The 23,176-nt window shown below is 41.9% G+C and overlaps 1 protein-coding gene across 1 annotated transcript in view; it reads right to left on the bottom strand.

Moving 5' to 3' along the window:
• Window positions 1–23,176, bottom strand: part of TTC7B (tetratricopeptide repeat domain 7B) — a 260,809-nt gene that overhangs the window by 141,649 nt on the left and 95,984 nt on the right. Inside the window, exons 6-8 of the mRNA XM_011991788.1 lie at window positions 18,201–18,373; window positions 8,876–8,939; window positions 4,587–4,724 (exon numbers count right to left, since the gene is read on the bottom strand). Of these exons, the coding sequence (XP_011847178.1) occupies window positions 4,587–4,724; window positions 8,876–8,939; window positions 18,201–18,373 (375 nt within the window). The remainder of the gene's footprint in view (window positions 1–4,586; window positions 4,725–8,875; window positions 8,940–18,200; window positions 18,374–23,176) is intronic.

Raw genomic sequence — 23,176 nt, 5'->3', positions numbered from 1 at the left:
GCTGCGCGACACACCCACTGCACAAGGGTACCAAGGACAGGAGAGAGGAACACAGGCTGGCAGTGGCAGCAGAGGTGCCCCCACCCTCTGTGGTGCCCGTGGGCCCAGGTCAGCCAAGGAGAGGAGCCAAGAAGCAGGAAGACATGCTGTGCCCGGATGTGTAAGTGTTAATGCTGGTTGGGGACAAGAGAAGGAAGGAAAGCACAAGGACAGGGTGAGAAGGAGGTAAGACCTCTTCTCTCTCTCACAATTGACTGATGGTTTTACGAACTCTTCTGTCCACAAAAGCTTCCACCCATGTAAAAGAAGATCTAGCAACGTTTCTGAGGCAAAGAGGACTTGCTCACAGATGAGCCACAGGGTGATATATCTAGATGGCATCTGCAAGGGGCACACGTAAAGTCTGCCAATAGGTTGTGGTGCTGACAATCAGGCCCCACACTTTCTTTCCAAGCTCCTCTCCTCCCACTTCTCCATGAGAGCAAGCCCTGGGTTCCCGTTCCCTCAGGTCCAGTGCCTTCACAGCTCTGTGAGCTTAAGGATGAAGAGGGTCTCTCTCCTCCTAGACCACTTAATGCCTATCAGGCCTTGAAGAGCCAATTCATATATCCGCTGTTCATAATCTCTTACTGGCACTCCCAACCTATAAACTTGGCTGCAATTGGCCTATTCCATTCACCTGCCAATTAACATGCTTTGCACTACTACGTATTCTCTAATTTGATTATCTTTTTGTTTGTTTCCATGTGGTCTCCCTAACTAGAGTGGAAATTTCTTGAAGGCAAAAGATCTTTCTGTATCCTTTGTTGCTCCCCCTGTGCCTAGTAATTCCTGTGTATACAATGGTAGTAACTGCAGGAGCAGCAGTGTACAGTTGCCACTTACCGAGCTCTAAGTGCTAGGCTCTGTTCTGAGTACTTTACATGGATTAATGAATATGCATCTCCCAACTGTCTGAGATATACATGCACACAATTATTACCCCTATTTAATAGGAAAATAAACTGATGCATAGGAGGTTAGTGACATGCCTAGGCTCACATGACTGGTACATAGCAGACCCAGAACTCAAACCAAAGCTCTCTAACTCTAGAGCCTGTGACACACTATGTTGATGACCTGAGTTTGGGGTTGAGGAGGCAGAGATGGGTGAGGTGCCAATGAAGCAAAGAAGAGAGATAGGGGATATCCACAGTAAAATGTGTAAGATACTGTCCCATTCAACAAAACTTACATAATGCACACATTTATTCATAAAGACAGATGTAAAGTTCACCTCTAAAATGTCAATGAGTAGTCAACTATCTCAGGAGAGCTGGATTCCAAGGCACTTTTCTTTCCTTTTCTGTATTTTCTATGTATTGTTTGATTCTCCAAGGAGCATGCAGGACTATTGCATACGGCAGAAAGATAAACAATGAAGTCAATTTCATTATGGGTGGAAAGGAAAAGAAAACAAGAGAAAAAAGAAAGAGAGAGGGTCTGTGGAATATCTGTGAACAGAAGGGTGGCATGTCTATTCCTGTGTCTCAGAAAGATTGCTCTGCTGACAGTGGAGGAAATGAAGACAGGGAAATATAACATACCTCTAAGACAAATGATAATGACGATAATTGCTAACATTTATGGAGCTCAGAGAAAGGTAATATAGGAAGTTTAAAATCCAGTTATCCTGACAGCAACATTGTTCATAGTAGCCAAAAGGTGGAAACAGCCACAATTCCATCAGCTAATGAATGGAAAAACAAATTGTGGTAGATCTGCACAATGGAATACTATTCAGCCATAAAAAGAAATATTGATCCATGTTACAATGTGGATAACCTTGAAAACATTATGCTATGTGAAAGAAGCCAGACACCAAAGCCCAAATATTGGCTATTTATATTTATATGAAATACCCCAAATCAGTATCCATAGAGAAAAAAAGCAGATGAGTAGTTGACAGGGACTTGGAGGAAGTGAGGAACGGGGAGTGGCTGCTTAATGGGTATAGGGTTTCTTACAGGGTGAGGAAAAGGTTTTGCAATTTGAGGTGATGGCTGCACGTACTAAATGTGCATGTACTAAGTGGTATGAACGTACTAAATGCCACTGAATTCTACACTTTAAAATGGTTAAGTTTGTTATGTGAATTGTACTTCAATTAAAAAAAAAAAAAAAAAAAGCCAGTTATCCTTTTAACTTAAAGTCCTGAGAAAATGGAAAGGCAGATGAGGAGGGGGAAAAAAAATGGATTCAGAAAAACCCCAGTAAATGAGGCAATAAGACAAGTGGGACACCCAGAGTAGGATGTGGCCTCGGACAGAGGGAGAGAGGGTCCACACTCAGCAAAGGGTGGACCTAACCCCTATCTTCAGTAACTGAGCTATCCAACCATGGGCCAGGCAGCCTTGAGAGGCTGTGAGCTTTCACCTTTCTCCTACGACATCTACCATTTTAGTCGGTTGATCTGAGACAACACAGTTGTCGAATGCTCGCTCCAATTGCCTAAGTGGTTGGCACAGGCAAGGCTGAAGCCAAATATCCAACCCCTAGATAAGGCACGCAGAGCTTGTGCTGGGCCCGCCCCCATCAGCGCATGGGCCGCAGCTGCTTGTCACACCTGGCAGCTCCAGGCTGGGGGCAGCTTGTGGGTAGGGGTCACACCTTGCTCCTGGCTGTATCCCTGGCCTTAATCAGAGCCTCTGGCACAGAAGAGGTGACAGTACATATATGTGCTAAAGAAATAAACATCCTTCATTTCATATATTTTATCAGTTGGTTGAGATTTTTACTAGATAAAACACAGATATGGTACAAAATTCAAAAGGTTCCAGGGATATGCAGTACTAAATTTGCCTTTCTTTCACCCTCCTACTCCGGCTTCTCCGAGGCAACCTTTGGCCTGCACCACCATTTGCAATGTGACTAGGGGGGTGAAGTTCTGACTCGCAACGGCTCCCGCGACCACATACCCAGTCGTCTGGGAGGCAGGTCACCACCACGAGATGGGAGCTACATATGATATCAAGACAGAAGTCATCTGGGTGAAAACAAGGTCCTAGTATTCTATGCCAGGAGCAGGCACAGGCTCCAGAGCCGCAGCTTGCAGAGGAATCCATGAGGGTGATGACCACCCCCTAGAGCATTCATGGAACAATGGGAAGCCAGGGGCAGAGACCACCCAGCCAGTCAACAGGGCCAGACACCTCAAGCTCCTCACTCCTGTTTCGGACCTAGGAGATTTCGAGCCGGGGAAAGGCAACATTGCTACCCAATGGGACGGAAGTAGATGTGTGCGTACCACTGTCATCCTTGGACCTAGAGAGGTGATATGTGTTTTGTCTGGAGGAACAAACTCACCTTAAAGGAATTCAACTGTGAGCTCGGTGGCATGGTCCCCAGTGACAGACTTTGTGGTGGACACAGCTGACAGCAACTTAGGTGGTGGGGAGAAGAGGGGCCCAGGAAATCAAGGTACCAGCAGAGGTTCGATCCATTTAGGGATGAACAACCTGGGCCAATTCCAAGCCTGGACCGAGCCCCAGGGCTGAGCTGCGTGTGGTGGGGGCATCTGCACACACTGCTTTGTCAGGTCGGATTGTGAGGCTGAGTAACCACTGCCCTGTAGAGTCACCAAACCATGGACTAAAAAAAGATTCAAGCCACGCAGGCTCATCTGTTTCCCCAAGGTTCCTGCCTAATGTGGCGATGCACTGGCAGGCTGGAGGGTGAGTCGGGCACTTATCTGATTTCAGCCAATCTGTTACTGTATTTCATTCCCTGTCCTCGTGCCCAGAGGCTGTTGCAATGGGTATAAATTTAGAAAGAGAAAGATAAATAACATGGAAAAGTTCCTTTTAACAAAATGGGGATTTTTTTTTTCTCTCTATTTTGCTAAAGAAAAGATAAAATGATCTTCTTGTTATTTATTTAGCCTTACCATGGTAGAATCTGATATTTTGGGCAGGAACCTAATAATGCATAACCACAGCCCAAGACGAACCAGCTTCTCCTGAAACTGTGAAAGAGTCAAGCCTCCATCCTAAGCGTTTCTTAGACACTGAGGGAGTGAGAACATGACAGTACCTTGTACAAGATCTGAAATCCACGAGGGTCCCTTCTGAACAAGCAAAAGACTCTGAAAGAAGACTGTCTCCTTTATATGAAACGATCTATGCCAGCTAACATAACACCCTGTGCCTGAAATTGTCAGGCCACTGGCAATTTCACTGGTCACACTGATACTTTAAACCAAACCTGTTCTATGAGGAAACTAATATCACAGATGGGAGATTTTCAGTTGGTGGAAATTAACTGAAAGAGAAACTGCTTGAGAAATGTTTGCCTTCCCTCACACACAAACTCACAGCCCAGTGGGTTATGGAACCCTCATGGTAAAAGACTAGATCAATTCCACCACCTAATCATTTAGCCCAACGCCCATTCTACAGGGGAGAAAACCAAAGTTAAGTGACTGGCCCAAGATCACATGGCTGCCACTAATAGAGGGGGGCCCAGGTCCAGGTCTCACAACCCTTCCCTGGGGTCACCATGCAACTGTCACCCACCACCTGGATGTCAACCACACTCAGCGGCTGTACCTCTGACAGCATCTCATACTGGCCTCTTCTTCCAAGAGCAATGGTGAGTAAGTCATAGACCACAGACGCACTCTGTAGACTGATGAGGCGGTCACTCTTGTGTTCAGGTATCCTGCTCAGCACAGCATCCCGGTTGGCCTGAAAAAACACACAGAAGAGAGAAGCAGATGGAGAAAGAGCCTAGTGCTGCATGGTGGGGAGGCCACCTAGGCCCTCCTGCCCCTACCGATTTGCCAAGGGAATGGAGACAAGGGTAGGAATGAGCAGAGGCCTGTCACCTTGGGTTATTTATTCAAAATCCCCTGGGCACTGCAGAACATGATATATGGGATGATCCAAACACTGAAGTCTTAGAATTGTGAACCTAGAGGGCACCTGTACCTGTCGGCAGGCATTTGGAGGAAGCCTTGGCAGCCGATACAAAGTTTTCCCTGGGCTCGGGTTCACAGCCAGCCTCGTGGAAGATGCAGCTGCGCTCTGGAGCAGCCGAATCATCCATCAAGTGAGGCCCTGCTGCGCCTCACTCGCGAATCCTGCTTCTGCTCTACATTAAAGAGGGGGAGAAAATTCCCAGCCCTGCATTTCCCAACACCCAATTGTGCCATCAAGTTCCATGAGTCCTACAGAGATCTATCTTACTTTTCCTCTATCACCAAGCAATATTCAAATCCCTATATGACATCTTCACTGGAACAGAACACAAAGACGAATTCAATCTTGTTTAGGGAAGCACAACACAGATATATAAGAGAAAACAAGAAGAAAGCAGATTTTTCCTTTAAAAGATATTAACACAGAGGACTCAAGAGAACAATTTTCTAAGCTTAGCACAGAAGTACATCAGGAACATTCAAACTTATTAATCTCATCTATCCAGAAATCAAATGCTCTTTACAGCAACTTGTTTCCATTACTTCTAAAATTTAATTTCTCTACAGATTCCTCTAAATATATCACATGTATGAGACTCAATAGCTAGCTCATTTTCCCTTTTTCCCTAATAGGAAGTTCAGAATCAACAAAGTTAGATTTCGATTTCACCTGCCCTTTTCCCCCTGCTAATTAACAGAAGTCTGCAGATCTATCTGTCCTTGGGAGCAGAGACAGGCCCGCCCCCAGTCTTTCCTGTGAAAGTGGTACATGAGGTTCCAGGGTCACTTGTCCCGGCATGCTGACATTGATCTTCCTCCTGACATTCAAAAAGGCCACGCACACACCTTCCCTCTCACTAATGAGACAAAATGCATTTTCTTTGTGTGTGAGTCCAAGGCATTTACTTTTAGCCACCCATCAGTACTTACTCACTTTAAAACTCCTTGCTCTTAAATGTCAAAGACAAATAAGAATATATAAGACAGGCCACTTCCTACAAAGTGAGTCATCTCTGACGGAAACAAGCCTGCTTTTGAAGATTTCATTCTAAGTTTTTCTTGTTAGGAGTCCCTCTTGAGCCCCCAAAAAAAGCAGCTCTGAAGGAAACAGGGCCTGTTGCAAATGGTCTCATTTTATTTATTTGCTATACATATTCTATACTGAGACCGATGCCTGGAAGAGAGCAAAACAAACATGCTATTTATGAAAGGTTTTCAAGTTATACCAAATGCATTGTTTTCATTTTTAGAGAAAGTATCAGTATCTTTTGACTAAAAAGGTACAATATAGAACCTCAAACAGACCCACAAATAATAAATATCCCAGAATATTGCCTCAGTGGTAGTTCTGCAAATCAAGTTCTTACAATCCCATTCTCCTAGGGGAAACTAATTTGTTTTGTGGTTAGAAAATAGCACAATTCTAAGTGACATCTTGTAGGTGGAGAAGCTATGGACAAATTCATGCTTCTGAATTAAAGTCAGAACCAACAAAGAACACAATTTTCTGACATCCAAAAACCACAAATTTTCATTTTGGTTTTGAAATTGAGCACATTCATTTTCTGTCTAAAAACCAAAAAATCGAGAAGTCAAAGGACATAGAAAAAAGGCTTCCAAAAGCAACTTCATTTAGATTTCTACCTACATTTTCTGAAATGATTTATAGGGAGAACATAATCATTTGGGTTAGAAACCTTGTCCTTCATACCCACTGATGACATCACTGGATTTCAACATCCCCTGAAGAGATTTTTCTGGAAATTACATACCACAGAGCCAACTCTGACTGTCTCAAAGGGATCTCAATGTTTGAGTATTATTAGTTTCTATCACTTCAATTAAGAAGCAGGAGAGTTGGAGACATCATTCCACAGACATCTCCACTTAGTGCAAGCGTTTTAGAGAGGTGGCCATGTTTTCCAAATTGCAGACTGGAACATATCATCTGACAATGGAACATAATATTTTCAATCAGAATTGTCCAGGTAATCTAAAATGTATAGTCACCATGCTTTCAGAACGTGTACACCATAACCAACCAAGTTTGCCCAAAGGGAACTACCTGCCAAGGACCCAGCTTGGGATGAGGGAATGCTGACCAGGAGGCCAAGGTGAGCTGGCTCCATGGATGCCCCGGTGGGGAAGCCTGGGGAGACTTGTTCACTTGAATGCCACCATGTGCCAGCCTGCTCACCTATGTGCTTCTCTGATTGCACCAAGGCAAGCAGAGAATGTAAATGACACCATCCTAAGTTACCAGCTGACTATCGGGCAACCCTGCTTCCTTGAGAGGAAGTAAGCCCAATGACACCAAACAGCCTCCAAGTCAAAAGAGGTGGTAACTCATGCAGGCTTGCTCTTGTCAACATCGGTGGGCCATTAAAAGTTTTTTTTTTGTTTTTTTTGTTTTTTTGTTTTTTTTTGAGACGGAGTCTCGCTCTGTCGCCCAGGCTGGAGTGCAGTGGCGGGATCTCAGCTCACTGCAAGCTCCGCCTGCTGGGTTCACGCCATTCTCCTGCCTCAGCCTCCCGAGTAGCTGGGACTACAGGCGCCCGCCACCTCGCCCGGCTAGTTTTTTGTATTTTTTTTAGTAGAGATGAGGTTTTACCGTGTTAGCCAGGATGGTCTGGATCTCCTGACCTCGTGATCCGCCCATCTCGGCCTCCCAAAGTGCTGGGATTACAGGCTTGAGCCACCACGCCCGGCCGCCATTCAAAGTTTTAATCAAAGGCAAGAGAGCTGCCCTCTCATGAGTTCTGGCCTCTTCTGATCCCTCCTTCTCTCTGTGCATGTATGTTATTATGCTCAGACCCCATGTCTATACTCACCTGAGTCCATTTTATACCTCCCATTAAACAGTATGTGTGGGGAGGGCAAAAAGGGAAATGCCTTCTCTTGCTTTAGTTACGATTCCCTTTTCTCCCCTGGGCTTTCCCAGGGGTTGGGGGTAAGCAGTGACAGCTATGGGGAGGGGGCAGTACAGTCTCCTAGCAGGAACAGGAGACCACTGCGTGATGCACGCATTCTGCCTGCTCTGGGCCTCGGGTTCCTCATGTGTAAAATGAGGGAAGGGGATGTGAGCCCTCAAGATCTTTTGATTCCAGGAGCCCGCCCATTCTGCTCAGGTCCTCAGTACACATCACTATTCTGCTGAGGAATTCGCCGTTATAACACACATGATCCTGAAGGTTTCAAGCTAGGGCCACAATGCCTAGTGATAGATACACAGGACAGAAACCCAATAAATGATGAGTGGTGAAATAGACCTAAAATTCGATATCCTGGCCAAATACTAAGAAAATGTTTCAAAGCAATCAGAGGGTCTGGCAAAACCTCCCTCACAATAGCAGTGACAGGGAAGAGAAGTGAGTTCTCACAGCCTGGGACTTTACAGTGTCTGGTGACAGCTGGGAGCTGGGAGAGACAACCAGGGCAGGAGGATGAGAGTTTCATCAAGTTCGTGCTGTGAAAACCAGAGGTTCATAGAACCAACAAATGACTTATCCCCCAATTCTCCCCCACTCCAGGGCAAATTGAGAGGCTTATAAAGGTCACCCTTTGGGGGCCTCTTTCTCCTTTTAAGATTCCTCCGGTGGTCATTTTAGCTGTGGTTTACCTAGATACAATTGCATTAATGTTCAGCCAATACTGGGTGGATAAATGAATGAACTAAGATACCTGCTACAAGATAGAAGATAGAGAAGCTCCAAGCTCCAGGCTAACCAAGGGACATTGCTCGCTGGTCCAGGAATTAAGACCCTCATTTTAAACCTCTACTGTTTTTTCCCATCCACGTATACCCTCTAGAAAGTATTTTCTCTCAAGAAAAAGAGTCGTCATACTGGCAGAATGGCTGTATCAAAAAAGAGACTACAGGGCCGGGGAAAGAACGATGTAAAAACACATTCCACGTACCATTGATTCGCTAATGAGCAGTAACAGCAGGGCTTCTTCCGTATTTTCTTGAGGACAAAAAATGCTGCAGAAAGAAAACTGACTTTGATATATGGCAGTTTCAAAATAACACAAAACACACAAATACAAGCAGAACTGAACACTAAAAGCTTCCAGGATTTTATATAATACCCATGAAAAATACTGTATAATTTGGACACTTGAATTAATTTGCCTATTTCTATGGTAATCTATGGAATTCATACATTTTAGCTATGCATTTTAGTGGTAGGCAGAAGGGTAAAGGAAAGCTGTAAAAACCAAGTTAAAAGCCCAAATAACATATGTACATATTACAGAGGCAGAATTTTAGATTTCAATAAATTGACATTATCTAAATAATACAAGCTTTCTCCTAAACCCGTTACAGAGGTATAAACTGCAGGCATTTCACTTAACAGTACTCTTCTTACCTCTTACCTGCTAACTGGTATATCTCATACTGTCATTTAGATGAAATAAGAGATTAGAAGCAATTTTAGAGTTTGAATAATTTCTCTAATACTGTAAGAATTTAGTGAGCTATCTTACTTAGACACATAAGTTTTATTATGGGGTAGCATGCAAGAGCTCTTATTAATCTATTTTACGGAATTTGGCTGAACTCTTAAATCTTGGATTAAAAGAAGGAGCTTTTTAAGCTCAACGTTGCTCAGGATTAGAGAATAATAAAAACCCAGCAGAACCCCGATCTGTATTCTCTATAGCCTATTTTCTGTGTTGTGAGCATTTGCAGCACTTTTTCTCCTGTTCTAAAGCTCTAGAATCCTTTGGGCAGAATTCTGAATGTTATCACCAACTGGGTCAAACTCAATATTTTTTCATGAAATGGAAGAAGAGTATATAATAAATAAAAATGAACTTGGTTTAAAAAAACTCCTAGATATTTGAAAGATGACTAAAAATGACTAAGTTTATGACTTCTCAGGGATAATATTACAATCATTTAATTGAAGGGATTCCCCCCCCCATAAAAGGAAAAAAAAAAAGGATTTTTCACATAATTATAAACATTTGTTTTCTTCGAAGTGCTGGCAATTTTTGTACCGCATCTTAGGATGACAAAGAGAAAGATAGAAGAAACGCAGTGCCTGGCATTCTCATTACAGTGCTGACACCGCCAGAGGTAAGGAAGCCACCTGCAGGATGGTTTCTATCGCTCTTCTGAGGCTAAAATTTTATGAAAAGGCTGGCCTGAGAATGAGGAGCAAGATTCGGGGATATGCAGTGACTTGCTTCAGAAGTCAGCTTGAGATGATCTGGGTTTTTCAGATGGGACAGTTCTTTCCCCTTAGATTCTGAAATAGAGCCTAAAGGCTCTGAATTAAGTGTCTCCCAAACAATCACCTCAGTATGTTGTGTGTGTGTGTGCGTGTGCGCTTATACATGCACACTGGTGCCCAACAATCATTTCCTGATATCCTGGCTTGTGCTTACATGCAATTGGGACCTTGCAAATAAAACAGTAATGTGAACCATTGTGTGTGTGTGTGTGTGTGTGTGTGTGTGTGTATGCACACACCCATGCCCAGTCATCATTTCCTGATATCCTGGCTTGTGCTTACATGCAACTGGGATCTTGCAAATCAAGCAGTAACGTGAATCATTTTTTTTGTTCATGGCTAGCCAGTTCTGCATTGTCCAGACCAATTGAAAAGAGAGAGAGCCTATGCTAATTGTGACTTCACAGCAGTCAATTCAGTCCATGGCTAATCTCCAGATTCTGGTTCAGCCATCCAGCCTGCTTAAATGCTAGTTTGTGTTATTTTTACCATAGTTGCTAACAAGTGGCACACGAACCGAATCCAGCTCCACTTCCTCTAACTTCCCTATTTGTGGCAGGCAAAGTGCGTACTCAGGAGCACTGCAAGGCTCCCAAGGCCAGCAGAAGAAGTGGGGGGCGAAAAGGTAGTTTTAAGAGACAGACCTAAACAACTACACACTGGAAGGCTCCCTCTCAATCATTATGAACTCTCTAGACCCATTTCCGGCCAATTCCTTCCCTCGTTTGCCCAGGGAAGCGTGGATGGAGCTCAGGGTGAATGGTCACAACTGTTGGGGCCTTCCTTTTGTGGCCTTCTCCTCTTTGGGGCTCATGAGCCTCAGGGGGAGATACTGGGGTACCCAGGCCTCAGCCTTGAAGAGTAGGAAAACTGGGGCCCTAGATCCAGAGGAAGTTGTGTGAAGGGGAAGGTGGGGGACAAAAGGGGACAAGGAGAAAACAGGGCTCAGCAGGCATGAGGACAAGCTCCCAAGAACTGGCGGCCTGGCAAAGGAGGCCGCTGCACTGAGAATGGGAGGGTGCGTTCTCACCCTAGCCATGTCACCAACTCACTGGGTGACCTTTAGGCAAACTGCCCATTTTCTTACTTTGGATGAATTTACCAACTGATTTTCTGATTCTACAGAAGACATAGGGAACAAGGGCGAGAATTCTCAGGTATAAGTAGTAATCATCATCTTGCCAGGGCTCCTACATAATAGCTTTTTCTTAAAAATTTCCTCCCATACGTAGAAACTTTACTGTAATTGTAGAAACAATCATGCGAAAGACATTAATCCAACTTTACCCAACTGCATTTCATCTCTCTGTCATCATTAGCCATTATATAACTAATGACAAGTTAATGTCTAAAGGTCACTGGCACCCCCTAAAACTCTACATTTAGGTGCAGGGAGGGCCTTGAACACTGCCAACCCATGAGAAAGTTGATTTGTAAATAATGACAACATCAACTCTAAGGTCTAGTAATGGTTCCTTTATAATTTTAGTATGTCTGGCTGAGATACTACCAGGAAATTCCAGGAGAAACACAGCCTCTGAACCACAGCCAGCCAGATAAGAGCTGAGGCATGGAGGCCAAGATGAAGTCCCACCCTGAACCCAAGTCACACTGTCTGCAAGCATGCCAAGGCAGAATCTACTGTCGATCCCAGGTTTATGTGGATAAATGGCTACCAAGAAAGGAATAGGACTTAAATTGAAAATTAAGAGCGCATCTTGATTATTAGGGATTGGCTAGTCTGATGCAAGGACTATTGAGGCCTCACCACGCTTCTCTTTCGTGTCAATCCATATAGGTCAAAAATCTCTGCATGACAAAGAAAGAAGGGTCCCTCATGTAGACCAGTGCAGGTCCACTGGGCTACACTCTGCTGAGTGGGTCAGGTGAATCCCACCTAGAACATCACCTTGCACAAGTGCTTCCATGTTCCTGCTGAGAGGAGGGGCCTCTCCACGACTCCAAGGTGAGCTGTGTGCACCAGAGGCAAGGAGACGACAGCAGCCAGCGGTGCCGCTGGCCGTTTACACAGCTTCGGTTCGGCCATCAAGAAGTTATCATGACCCTTCAACATCCCTCTGCTTTCCATTTTATTTTATTTTATTTATTTATTTTTGCAAGCTCTTGAGGATGTATTGTGTCCAGGGAAGGGCCTGGCCAGTGCCTGGCTCAGGCTGTCCAGCCCTCCCCAGCCAAGACCCCCCTCCGCATTTTCCATTTTAAACAGCCTCCCCATCCTTACCAAAAACCCCTGGCAACCAAGAGGTTCAGATCTACATTCAGTATTCCATGATAATCACCTTTTCCTCCTAGACCTACAAAGGAGTTTAGACAATGCCTGGTACTCACTAGCACTCAATGAATCTTTTCATCATCTATTTCTTGGCAATATTATCCAATATTAACCAGTATCCACAATAGCTGTTTTTAATCTTCTGCTTTACTTTGTGTTAACTATCTAGTCTAATGTGCATTTAATTATTGAAACTACCTCAATGCTTCTTACAAGAGGAAATACAATGAAAAAAAAAGTATACCTGACTGACTGAAACACACACACACACATATACACACACACACATACACACACACATATACACACACACACACACATATATACACACACACACATACACACACACACACACACACACACATACACACACACACACACATATACACACACACACACACACACACACACACACACACACACATACACACACACACACACATATATACACACACACACACATACACACACACACACACACACACACACATACACACACACATACACACACACATACACCTTATACACATCTAGATGTGTATAAGAGACAGCACATACACATACACACGCACACACACACACATATACACACACACACTCTCTCTCATACATTAAGAAACATGTAGATGCAGGGGTAAAAAAGAAACATGTACAAGACTCTTCACAGAAGCCCTGTTCCTATTAGCCCCTCATGGGAAACAACTCACAACACAAGCAGAATGGATCAATATCCTGGAGGACAGTCATAAAATGAAACACCTCGCAGCAATGAAAAACACTCCTACATGAAAAAGTATGGGTGAATAGTTCAAACATAAAGTTAGACAAAAGAAGTTAAACATTAGAGAGTGCATATCGTATGATTCCACGTATATAAATTTCAAAAAGGGGCCAGACTAATGATTGCGACAGAAGTCAGGAGAGGGCTGCCCTGGATGGGGGTGGTGACTGGGAGAGGCCATGGGAGGGCGTGTAGGGCTCCAGTAGTGTCCATTCCTGACTAGATGCTACTTACATGGATATGCTAACTTGGTGGAAGTTCATCAAGTTTCATACTTTTGATTTATTTTTCTCTATGTATGGTGTGTATCCAAAAAAGCTTACTCTAAAAAATAAGTAAACAAAAGCTGATACAATTCTTCACAGAAACACCCAGAAGAAAAGAAAGCAAGGAAGCCTATGACAGGTGATCCCTCTTCTCATTCCACCCAGGATTTTCTACATTGTATTTCCTTTCAAATTCAAGATGGGCAGAGTGAGCATCCTGTATGCATTTCATGCTCAGGTCTCCGTGACCAGGGGTGGAGCTTCCTGGCAGGGCTTGTCTTTCAGTTATGTTCCATTACGACCAACTCTTCTGAATGGTCCTTGTGGTTTTCTGGAGCTAGAAGGATCTCTGCCATCTAAATTTTGCTTGACACTTATTATACTTATCATAAGAGACTGTGGGGAAGGAGACTGTTAGCCAAAACGAGGTTTCTGCATTATCTACAGATTCCCCTTCACACCTCCAAACCGGCATAACTGAATGGTGAGAATGTACTTTCTGCCAGTGTGGATGGGTCAGAGTCCTGCCTTGGTAAGAAGGGAATCTCCAAACAAGAATAACTCCCACAGCTGTTCCTCTTTACCCATATTCTAAGAAGTAGAGCTCTGAACCCACAAAATTACAAAGCTAAAAACTGATGGTAATAAATGAAGGCATAGAATTCATGTGGAAATCGATGAAACAGAGAACAGAATCACAATAGAAAAAAGTCAAAACCCAAAGTTGGTTCCTCAAAACTGACAAACTTTCAGTTAGACTGACTCTAAAAAAGAGAAAAACGACTTAAATTACTAAAATGAGAAATCAGAGAACATGACAACCAACCCTGTAGAAATACAAAAAAAATTATAAAGGAATGCTATGAACAACTGTACGGAGGCAAATTAGGTAGTTGAGATGAAGCAGACACATTTCTAGAAAGACGCAAACTAATCAAACTGATTCAAGAAGAAATAGAAAATACAAATAGACCCATAATAAGTAAAGAGACTGAATTAGTATTTTTAAAAAAAAAAAAAAAACTTCCTACAAAGAAAGCCTAGGTCCAGATGGCTTCACTGGTGAAGTCTACCAAATGTTTAAAGGATTAATACCAATTCTCCACAAACTCTTTCAAAAAGAAGAGGAGGGAATAGTCTCCAACTCATTTTATGAGGCCAATATTACTTTAATACCAAAACCAGACAAAAACATCATAAGAAAACTGCAGAATAGTATCTTTTATAAATATAGATGTAAAAATCTTTAACAAAATATCAGCAAATAGAACCCAGCAATAATAAAAAGGAGCATACACCATGACTTGGACAGGGATGCAGGTTGGCTTAATGTGTGAAAATAAATTAATGTGATACACCACAGCATTAGAATAAAGGACAAAACCCACATTATCATTTCAATTGATGCAGAAAAAGCAGTTGACAAAATTCAACACCCATTAATAATAAAAATAACAAACTAGAAATAGGAAGCCCTTTTCTTAACCTGATAAAGGGCATCTACAAAAGCCCATAGAAAACAACATACTCTGTAAAAGACTAGATAATTTCCCCTGCCTGAGATCAGGAATGAGACAAGGACGTCCATGCTTGCCACTTCTATTCAACATTGTACTGGAAGTTCTAGCCAGGGCAATTAAGGAAAAAAAATAAAATAAAATGCATCTAGGTTAGAAAGGAAAAAATAAAACCATCTATATTAGTATTAATAGATGACACAATCTTGATGTAGAAAATTGTAAGGAATTCAAAAAAACTATTAGGACCAATAAACAAATTCAGCAAGGTTACAGTATACAAGATCAATTTACAAAATCTGTTGTATTACCATATACTTGCAATGAACAATCCAAAAATGAAATTAAGAAAACAACTGTATTTATAAGAGCATCAAAAAGAATAGCACACGTTTGCATGCACACATGTGCACGCACGCACACACGCGCGCGCGCACACACACACACATTTAGGAAAAGGCGTAACCAAAGAAATACAAGCTTTATATCCTGAAAAATACAAATCATTGTTTAAAAAAATTAAAGACAACCTAAATAGATGGAAAGATATCTCATGTTCATGGATCAGAAGACTTAATATTTTTAATATAGAAATATTCCTCAAATTGATCTACAAATTCAATGCAATTCCTATTAAAATCCCAGCTGCCTTTTTTTTTTTCCAGAAATGGACAAGGTAATTCTAAAATTCATATGGAAATTCAGGGGCTTGGGAGACAGGAGGGTGACAGCTAAGAGGTGCTGGGTTTATTTTGGGGGTAATAAAAATGTTCCAGTCATGGCGATGGATGCACAACTATGCAAGTATATTAAAAGCCACTGAATCGCACACTTTCAATGGACGAATTGTATAATATGTGAATTATGTCTCAAAAAACAATTTTTTAAAAAGCTGACACGTGTGAACTGAAACTTGTGACTCAGTAGCCAGTGCTACTATAGGAATGCTCCCTTTAATGACTGCATTTCCTGGAGCTGCATTTTGCTTCTATAATTCTCTTTGTACACATGGGAAAGGTGACATTAGAAAAGCGACAAAATCTGAGGGGTTCAGGAAATGGAGAAATGGCCAGCACTGTGAGCTTCTCTGCCTTCAAGGGGTGAGGCCATACTGGATGGCACCCAAAGAGACACAGAGTTCCAGCCATGTGTCAAACTGGACTGGGGGAAGAGGGTGAGAAAGGAGGTCCTTAATGCCCTTGGCACCTTGGTTATTAAGAAGCATCTAAAGCAGGGGAAAACTCTAGAGTCTATTTTTATGATATAAATATCACTTAAAAATGAACCCCAAACCTACTTCTAAATAGTTAATAATGAGGGGTCAGCATTTTAAAAATAAGAGCATCGAAAATTGCTAGAACAGATATTTTATGAATCCAGATAAGGACTAAAGAGTAAACACAGATTGTGAATTAAGCAAACTCACATGGTTCAACAAGGCTGTAGAAAAGGGGGATGAAAACTAAATTAAGATAAGCCTAGGGAAAAAGCTAAGAATACGCGAACTCATCTGAATCCATGTAAGAAACACAAACTTGAACAAGAAGGTGACAAGAGAGAGAAATGCAAGGGTCAACAGGATTATTAAGAGATGGCAACCTTGAAGAAATGCCAACTCCTCTGAAAGTACAATAATTATTTTCAGATGTTTGAAATCTTGATCTTCAGATGGAGAAAGTGTCTAGTCATGCCATCTCTATTAGTGCTTTCTCTGGGACTTCAGAAGCTGCCACCTCATCATCTCAGCTGGTTTTCTAATTTGAAAACATGGAAAAGGTCTTCAATATTTATTCATGTGTGTTCCCCTTTCCTTCACACAGAGATTCTGAAAAGCCAACATGTCTTGTCCTTATAAGAACAGGCAAAGGCCAGGGTGGTGGCTCATGCCTGTAATCCCAACACTTTGGGAGGCCAAAGTGGGCGGATCACCTGAGGTCAGGAGTTCAAGACCAGCCTGGCCAACATAGTGAAACCCTGTCTCTACCAAAAAAATGCAAAAATTGTCCCAGCGTGGTGGCTCACACCTGTAATCCCAGCACCTTGGGAGGCCAAGGCAGGCAGATCACAAGGTCAGGAGATCGAGAACATACTGGCCAACATGGTAAAATCCCATCTCTACTAAAATACAAAAAATTAGCCAGGCATGTTGGCATGCGCCTGTAGTTCCAGCTACTTGGGAGGCTGAGGCAGGGGAATCACTTGAACCCAGGAAGTGGAAGTTGTAGTGAGCCAAGATCACACCACTGTACTCCAGCCTGGTGACAGAGTGAGGCTCTGTCTCAAAAAAAAAAAAAAAAGCCATGTGTGGTGGTGTGTGCCTGTAATCTCAGCTACTTGGGAGGCTGAGGCAGGAGAATCACTTGAACCTGGGAGGTGGAGGTTGCAGATTGCACCACTGCACTCCAGCATGGGCAACATAGCGAGTTTAAAAAATTAAAAAATGTAAAAGAGCAGGCAAAGATGGGAATTCAAGACTTGAATGGGAGGCATTGAGAATGAGTCAACAACCATTCCGGCCTCCCAGCCCTTCTCCTTGACTCTCCCTCCTCTGTCTGGCTTCCTCTGGCCTGGGGAAGGCTCATGCTAAGACTGTAGTGACTTTCTGACCCATTTTCCTCCAAGGTGATCAAGTCTCAAATATAAAACTTAAAAAAGATAAAGAAGTTCTAAAGAGACATCACCTTCCAATCACTTGAAAATATTAGATTCTTCTTCTTACATCTAGTTCCATTTAGAACAAGATTTTAAGCAAAAGGATCAAGGAATTGCTGAAGAAATGTTAGAAGGGTGAGACTGATGTTAGATGTTAGATGGCTTGCAGATAGCTTTATTTCTGATTGCTGTCTGATGCTGAGGTCTTATAATAAATGGAATGAAAATTCCAAAAACCAATAGTGATGGCTGCAAATGGCACCCAAGCACTGAGATGAGAACTTTCTCCTACTTAAAATGTCCCTGGTAGTGCACAGATACTTGCTGAAGATACAAAAAGTAATGAGGAATCTCTACTAAACTGGAAAACGAGACTTGTTCATTTGATTTTCTTTTAGGGAAAAAATCTACTCTTCTACTTCTCATCATCCTTGAATTTTCCCAAGTTTCCCTCCCATCCCATAGCCTACAAGTGAGGACATCAGCTTTCATACTTCTCTCCTGAGTAGACACGGGCTCTCCGAGTGAGAGTGTAGGTTTTTGTGTTTGCTCCTTTGCGGAGAGGATCGTCCAGAGGTGACTGGCATGGTGGATCCTCCAGAGGGTTCCAGTAGCTCTGCTCACACATACCCCGCAACAAGATCTCTGCCAGCTGCCTGGCTATTGTCTGGGAACATAAACGAGGAAAAGCACAGCCATGAATCTATTTTGTATTAGTCATTCATTCAGTCAGTCAATAAATATTTATATCATCACATTGTGCTAAGCACTACTGCAAGGCTCATAATTAAAATTTTTTCTTTTACGATGGTAATTGTACCAGTTTATGACAAGAAAAGAAAACATGATTCGCTAAGATGTTTGAACACTTAAAAAAAAAGGTTCATGTACTTCAAATGCTGCCCCATCAGTCACACTCTGGAATACTACACATATTTTATACCTGAAACAACTGAAACTTTTGGCTAAGCCCTTTCCCAAGAGCTCTTATAAATAACAGGTGAGCTGCAGATATTAGCATCACTAATGATGTGTGCTAAACCTCAAACCTGGCAAAAAGCTTGTACTCAGCTTAGATAATGCTATCCCTGAAAAAATTATCCTCACTGAAAATCCAGTGTCTACTGCAGACATCTTCTTTCTTAAATGTACCAATGGCAGGCCCTGTACGTCCCACCTCCAAGGACTCAGCACCTGAGTGTCTATTCTCAGCACATCCTGGGCTCCTGGCCCGGAGATTCTCACCTGCCTTGTGCAATAGGGAAGGCAAAGTGGGAACACGGTTCCGATCAAGAAAGACCTTTCTTCAAAGCTGGATGGGTATCCCCTTCTGCACAGTGAAAACCCAGAAACATCTGGATCCTGTTCTCCAAGTTAGATGCAGATTAATAAGCTTCCCAAACTTCCGTAACTCCACTGCCTAAAACAGTACCATGTATAATATAATGTATGGGGGGAAAGAATGCATGGTATGTACTAAGAAGTGTTTTGTTGACTGATGCATGTCAGTTCACTTAGCTTATAATCTTCCAGTAACAAAGAAGAGGATAAGTAATTTTTAAAAATTCCTCTGAAAAGAGAAGCACTGCATCCCAGGGTAGTTCCCTCTACCCATGGTCAGCCAGAGGAGGCCCCAGAACCCAGCATGGTCTTCCACCAGGTTTCAGCACTCTTTGAAGATGCAGACAAAGACTGCTGATCTTCTGAGAAGGAGCCTTTTTTAAAAAAATAAGTAAATGTTTCAGAAGAGAGCTTTGCTAAGCTTTCATCCATATGAAATCTCTTAAAACATCACAAGGAAAGTTAAATCCAACCAAATCACTAACAGAGTGGTTTCTGATAACCACTGGGTAAAGGCAAACTTTCTTTATCATTCCCAAGTAAGACCCACTGGCATTAAATGTCTACAAAAATGTGAAATTAAATGCACTCTGATCATCCCCAACTGAGCAATCTGTAAAGATCTCATAAGAACACAATTTTCAGGACCTAAACAGCTCCTGAACTGTTTTCTTAAGCCTTCCATTATAGTTTCATTTTGATCTCATTGCAGTCATATAAGCTAATGACTTTTGCTGGAAACTTCAACTGGCAAAAATAACTTCCACTCACTACAGCTGAGAAATAAATGTTAAAAGAAAAAAAAATGAACAAGGAATTTCATTTTCTGAATATATTTGCCATGGAGGGATTTTAAAGTTGTAAAAATTTCTGCCCTAAACAGTTTGCTTGTTCACTACTAGATAGCTCATGCTAGGTCTCATTTCCCCTCAGGGTATTAACCTTCCTGAGAGATTTTTTTTTTAATGGGGTTTTGATGTGATTGCATATTTTAAAGACATCGCTTCATCAGTGCTTTACCTATTAAGAAGGCCATTTGGTTATGTCCACTGAAAGCTCAAATGAAGTTCAGAAAAAAATGATAAATATGAGATTACCAGCAAGATCACCAATATCTAGCATACTTTTTACACTCAACCTACATTTAGCCTGTAGTTTAAATGCATCAAATTGTTGGTAACTATAAAATAAATTCAGAATCAAAGAAGAGAAAGGTGGGAAGTGGGCCTGAAATAAGACCTGGATGTTTATGTACAAATTTGGTCATGAAATGCCCTTTGTGTGTGTGTGTGTGTGTGTATGTGTTTTAAAACTTGTGGTGAAATTCACATAACATAAAAGTCACCATTTTATTTCTTTAAAGTGCACAATCCAATGGCATTCGGGACACTCACAATGTTGTGCAACCATTAGCACTATCTAGTTCCAGAACATTCCAGAACATCACCCCAGAAGGAAACCCTATATCCTTTAGGCAATCACTCCCCACTTCCCCTCCCTCTCAGACTCTGGGAACAACCAATATGCTTTCTGGCTCCATGGATTTGCCTATTTTGGTCATCTTATACAAATTAAAGTATGTGATACGGGTCTTTTTGTGACCAGCTTCTGTTACTTAGCATAAAGTTTTCAAGGTTCATCCATATCGTTGTGTATGTATCAGTACTTCATTCTTTTTTATGGCTGAATGATATTCCATTGCGTGGATATACCACATGTTGCTTATCCATTCATCAGTTCTAGACATGTGGATTGCTTCCACCTTTTGGCTATCATAAATGGTGCTGCTATGAGCATCCATGTACAAGTTTTTGTTTGAACGCCTGTGTTGTTTGTTTTGAAACAGGGTCTCAGGCTGTCACCCAGGCTGGAGTGCAGTGGTGCAATCACCCATAGCTCACTGCAGAACACCTGTTTTTACTATTTGGAGTATATATCTAAGAGTGGAACTCTTGAAAACATACTTTAAAATCCTTCTCTGCTATGATCTCACACCAGATAGTTTACAAAGCAACTTTTCTACCTCATAAGAATATTATAAATTTGCAATTATCCGCTAATCTAAAAATATCATAGTTATTAAGGCTGATGGAAACACTGCTTATGAATGTCATTAGCTGGAGAAACTTTCTAATGTCCAATGTAAATCAAATCAAGAAACCAGTGAGAGTCGAGAATATGAACAAATGCTCTATACTTAAGCAATTTTGAAAGACTGACGTTTTAAATGCGCTTTTAAAACAATTATGAAAACACTTGCCAACTCAGTCAGTTACTTTCATCATGCTTCCAAATCTTGGAAGAACCTGTTCATATTGATCAGTTGGGAAGTTTTATGAAATACTGAGAGGAGGTAAATTTGAGAGAAAAGACAATATTCTTGTAAGTTCTTTTGCCTTGAAGAACCCTAAAAATGGAAATATTTTGTTTGAACTTCTTAAGGCACTTATAAATCACATAGATATATAAGAAAATTTTGAAGGCAACTGAGCTCTTGGTGGTGGTGATGACAGGGTGTGTGTGTGTGTCTGTGTGTGTGTGTGAAGTTGCCCATCCTGTCTCACCCCCATAATTCTAGGAAGGCCCAGCTTGGCCATCTGGCCCCATGAGTTGTATGTCTACATCTTAAAACTCTGGAGACACCACAATGAAGTCATTTCCTATGACATGAATCTCTTAGCCTTGCCCAACTGAATACTCTCCCACAGCATTTAAAGGATTCATGATAAAGAAAGGACAAAAGTATGGGTGACAAAAGATAAACTGCAACCTTCCATGAGGTTGCTACATCAACTGTGACATGTGGCATTTGCTTAGCTTTTCATAAGCACCAGTCCTCCACTCAAGCACTCACTGGCTATGGTTATATAGGGCAAGTTGTAGAGGTCTACCTAATGAACGTCCCTAGATACGAAAGTGAAAGGATTAAAAAGGCAAAGAAAGAATTCAAGTCAACAGGAGAGCCAAATTGCTAACCAAACAGTTAATTTAACTATGTTGTATATTTCTCTTCCAAGTTTTATAGTTAATACAATTAGCCAAACAACTAGCAGCCCTCAGGATCCAATGTGTCTTATTCTGTCTGAGTTTGGTATGAATCATAAGCATACACCAACCCCTCAACACCCTGGCAGCCATGAGGGCCTACATTCTACCTGCCTTAACAGGTGCAATTCTCAGGTTTCAGCAGAGAATGCTGCCAACAACACAGGAAAGGATGCTCAAAATCATTAGCCAACAGGGAAGTGCCAATCAAACCACAATGGAATATCACTGCATTCCCACCAGGATGGTTACACCTAAAAAGATAATAACAACTGTTGGTGAGGGTGTGGAGAAATTGGAACCCTCATAACTGCTGGTGGGAATGTAATATGGTACAGCTGCTTTGGAAAACAGTCTGGCAGCACCTCAAATTGTTAAACAGTTACCATATGACCCAGCAATTCCACTTCTAAGTATACAGCCAAGAGAAAGAACACATATGTCCACACGAAAACTTGTACATGAATGTTCATAGCAGCGTTACTTGTAATTGCCCCAAAGTAGAAACAACCCAATGTCCATCAGCTGATGAACGGACAAATAAAATGTGATACATCCATTCAACAGAATATTATTTGGCAATAAAAAGGAAAGAAATACTGATCACGTTGTGACCCAGAGGAACCTTGAAAGCATTATGCTAAGTAAAGAAAGTCAGTCACAAAAAAAGCACAAATTAGTCGGGTGTGGTGATGCGCACCTGTAGTCCCAGCTACTCGGAGGCTGGGGCAGGATGCAATGAGCCAAGATTGTGCCATTGCACTCCAGCCTGGGTAACAGAGCGAGACTCTATCTCAAAACAAAAAAACAAAACCACAAATTGTATCATTCCAGTTATAGGAAATGCCCCAAATAGGCAAATCCATAGAAACAGAAAGTAAATTAGTGGTTGCCAGGGACTGGGGGAGGGGAAAATGGGGATTGACTGCTAATGAGTATAGAGTTTCTTTTGGGGGTGATTAAGATGTCCTGAAATTAAATATTAGTGATAGCTGGACAATTCTGTGACTATGCTAAAAACTTTAAATGAGTAAACTGCTATTTATATATTATAAATTTATATCATAGATAAACATTTTTAATA

This window comes from Mandrillus leucophaeus, unplaced genomic scaffold (genome assembly GCF_000951045.1).
Source record: "Mandrillus leucophaeus isolate KB7577 unplaced genomic scaffold, Mleu.le_1.0 Scaffold4, whole genome shotgun sequence".
Taxonomy (NCBI): Eukaryota; Metazoa; Chordata; class Mammalia; order Primates; family Cercopithecidae; genus Mandrillus; species Mandrillus leucophaeus.
This window is presented reverse-complemented; position numbering and strand designations above follow the sequence as displayed.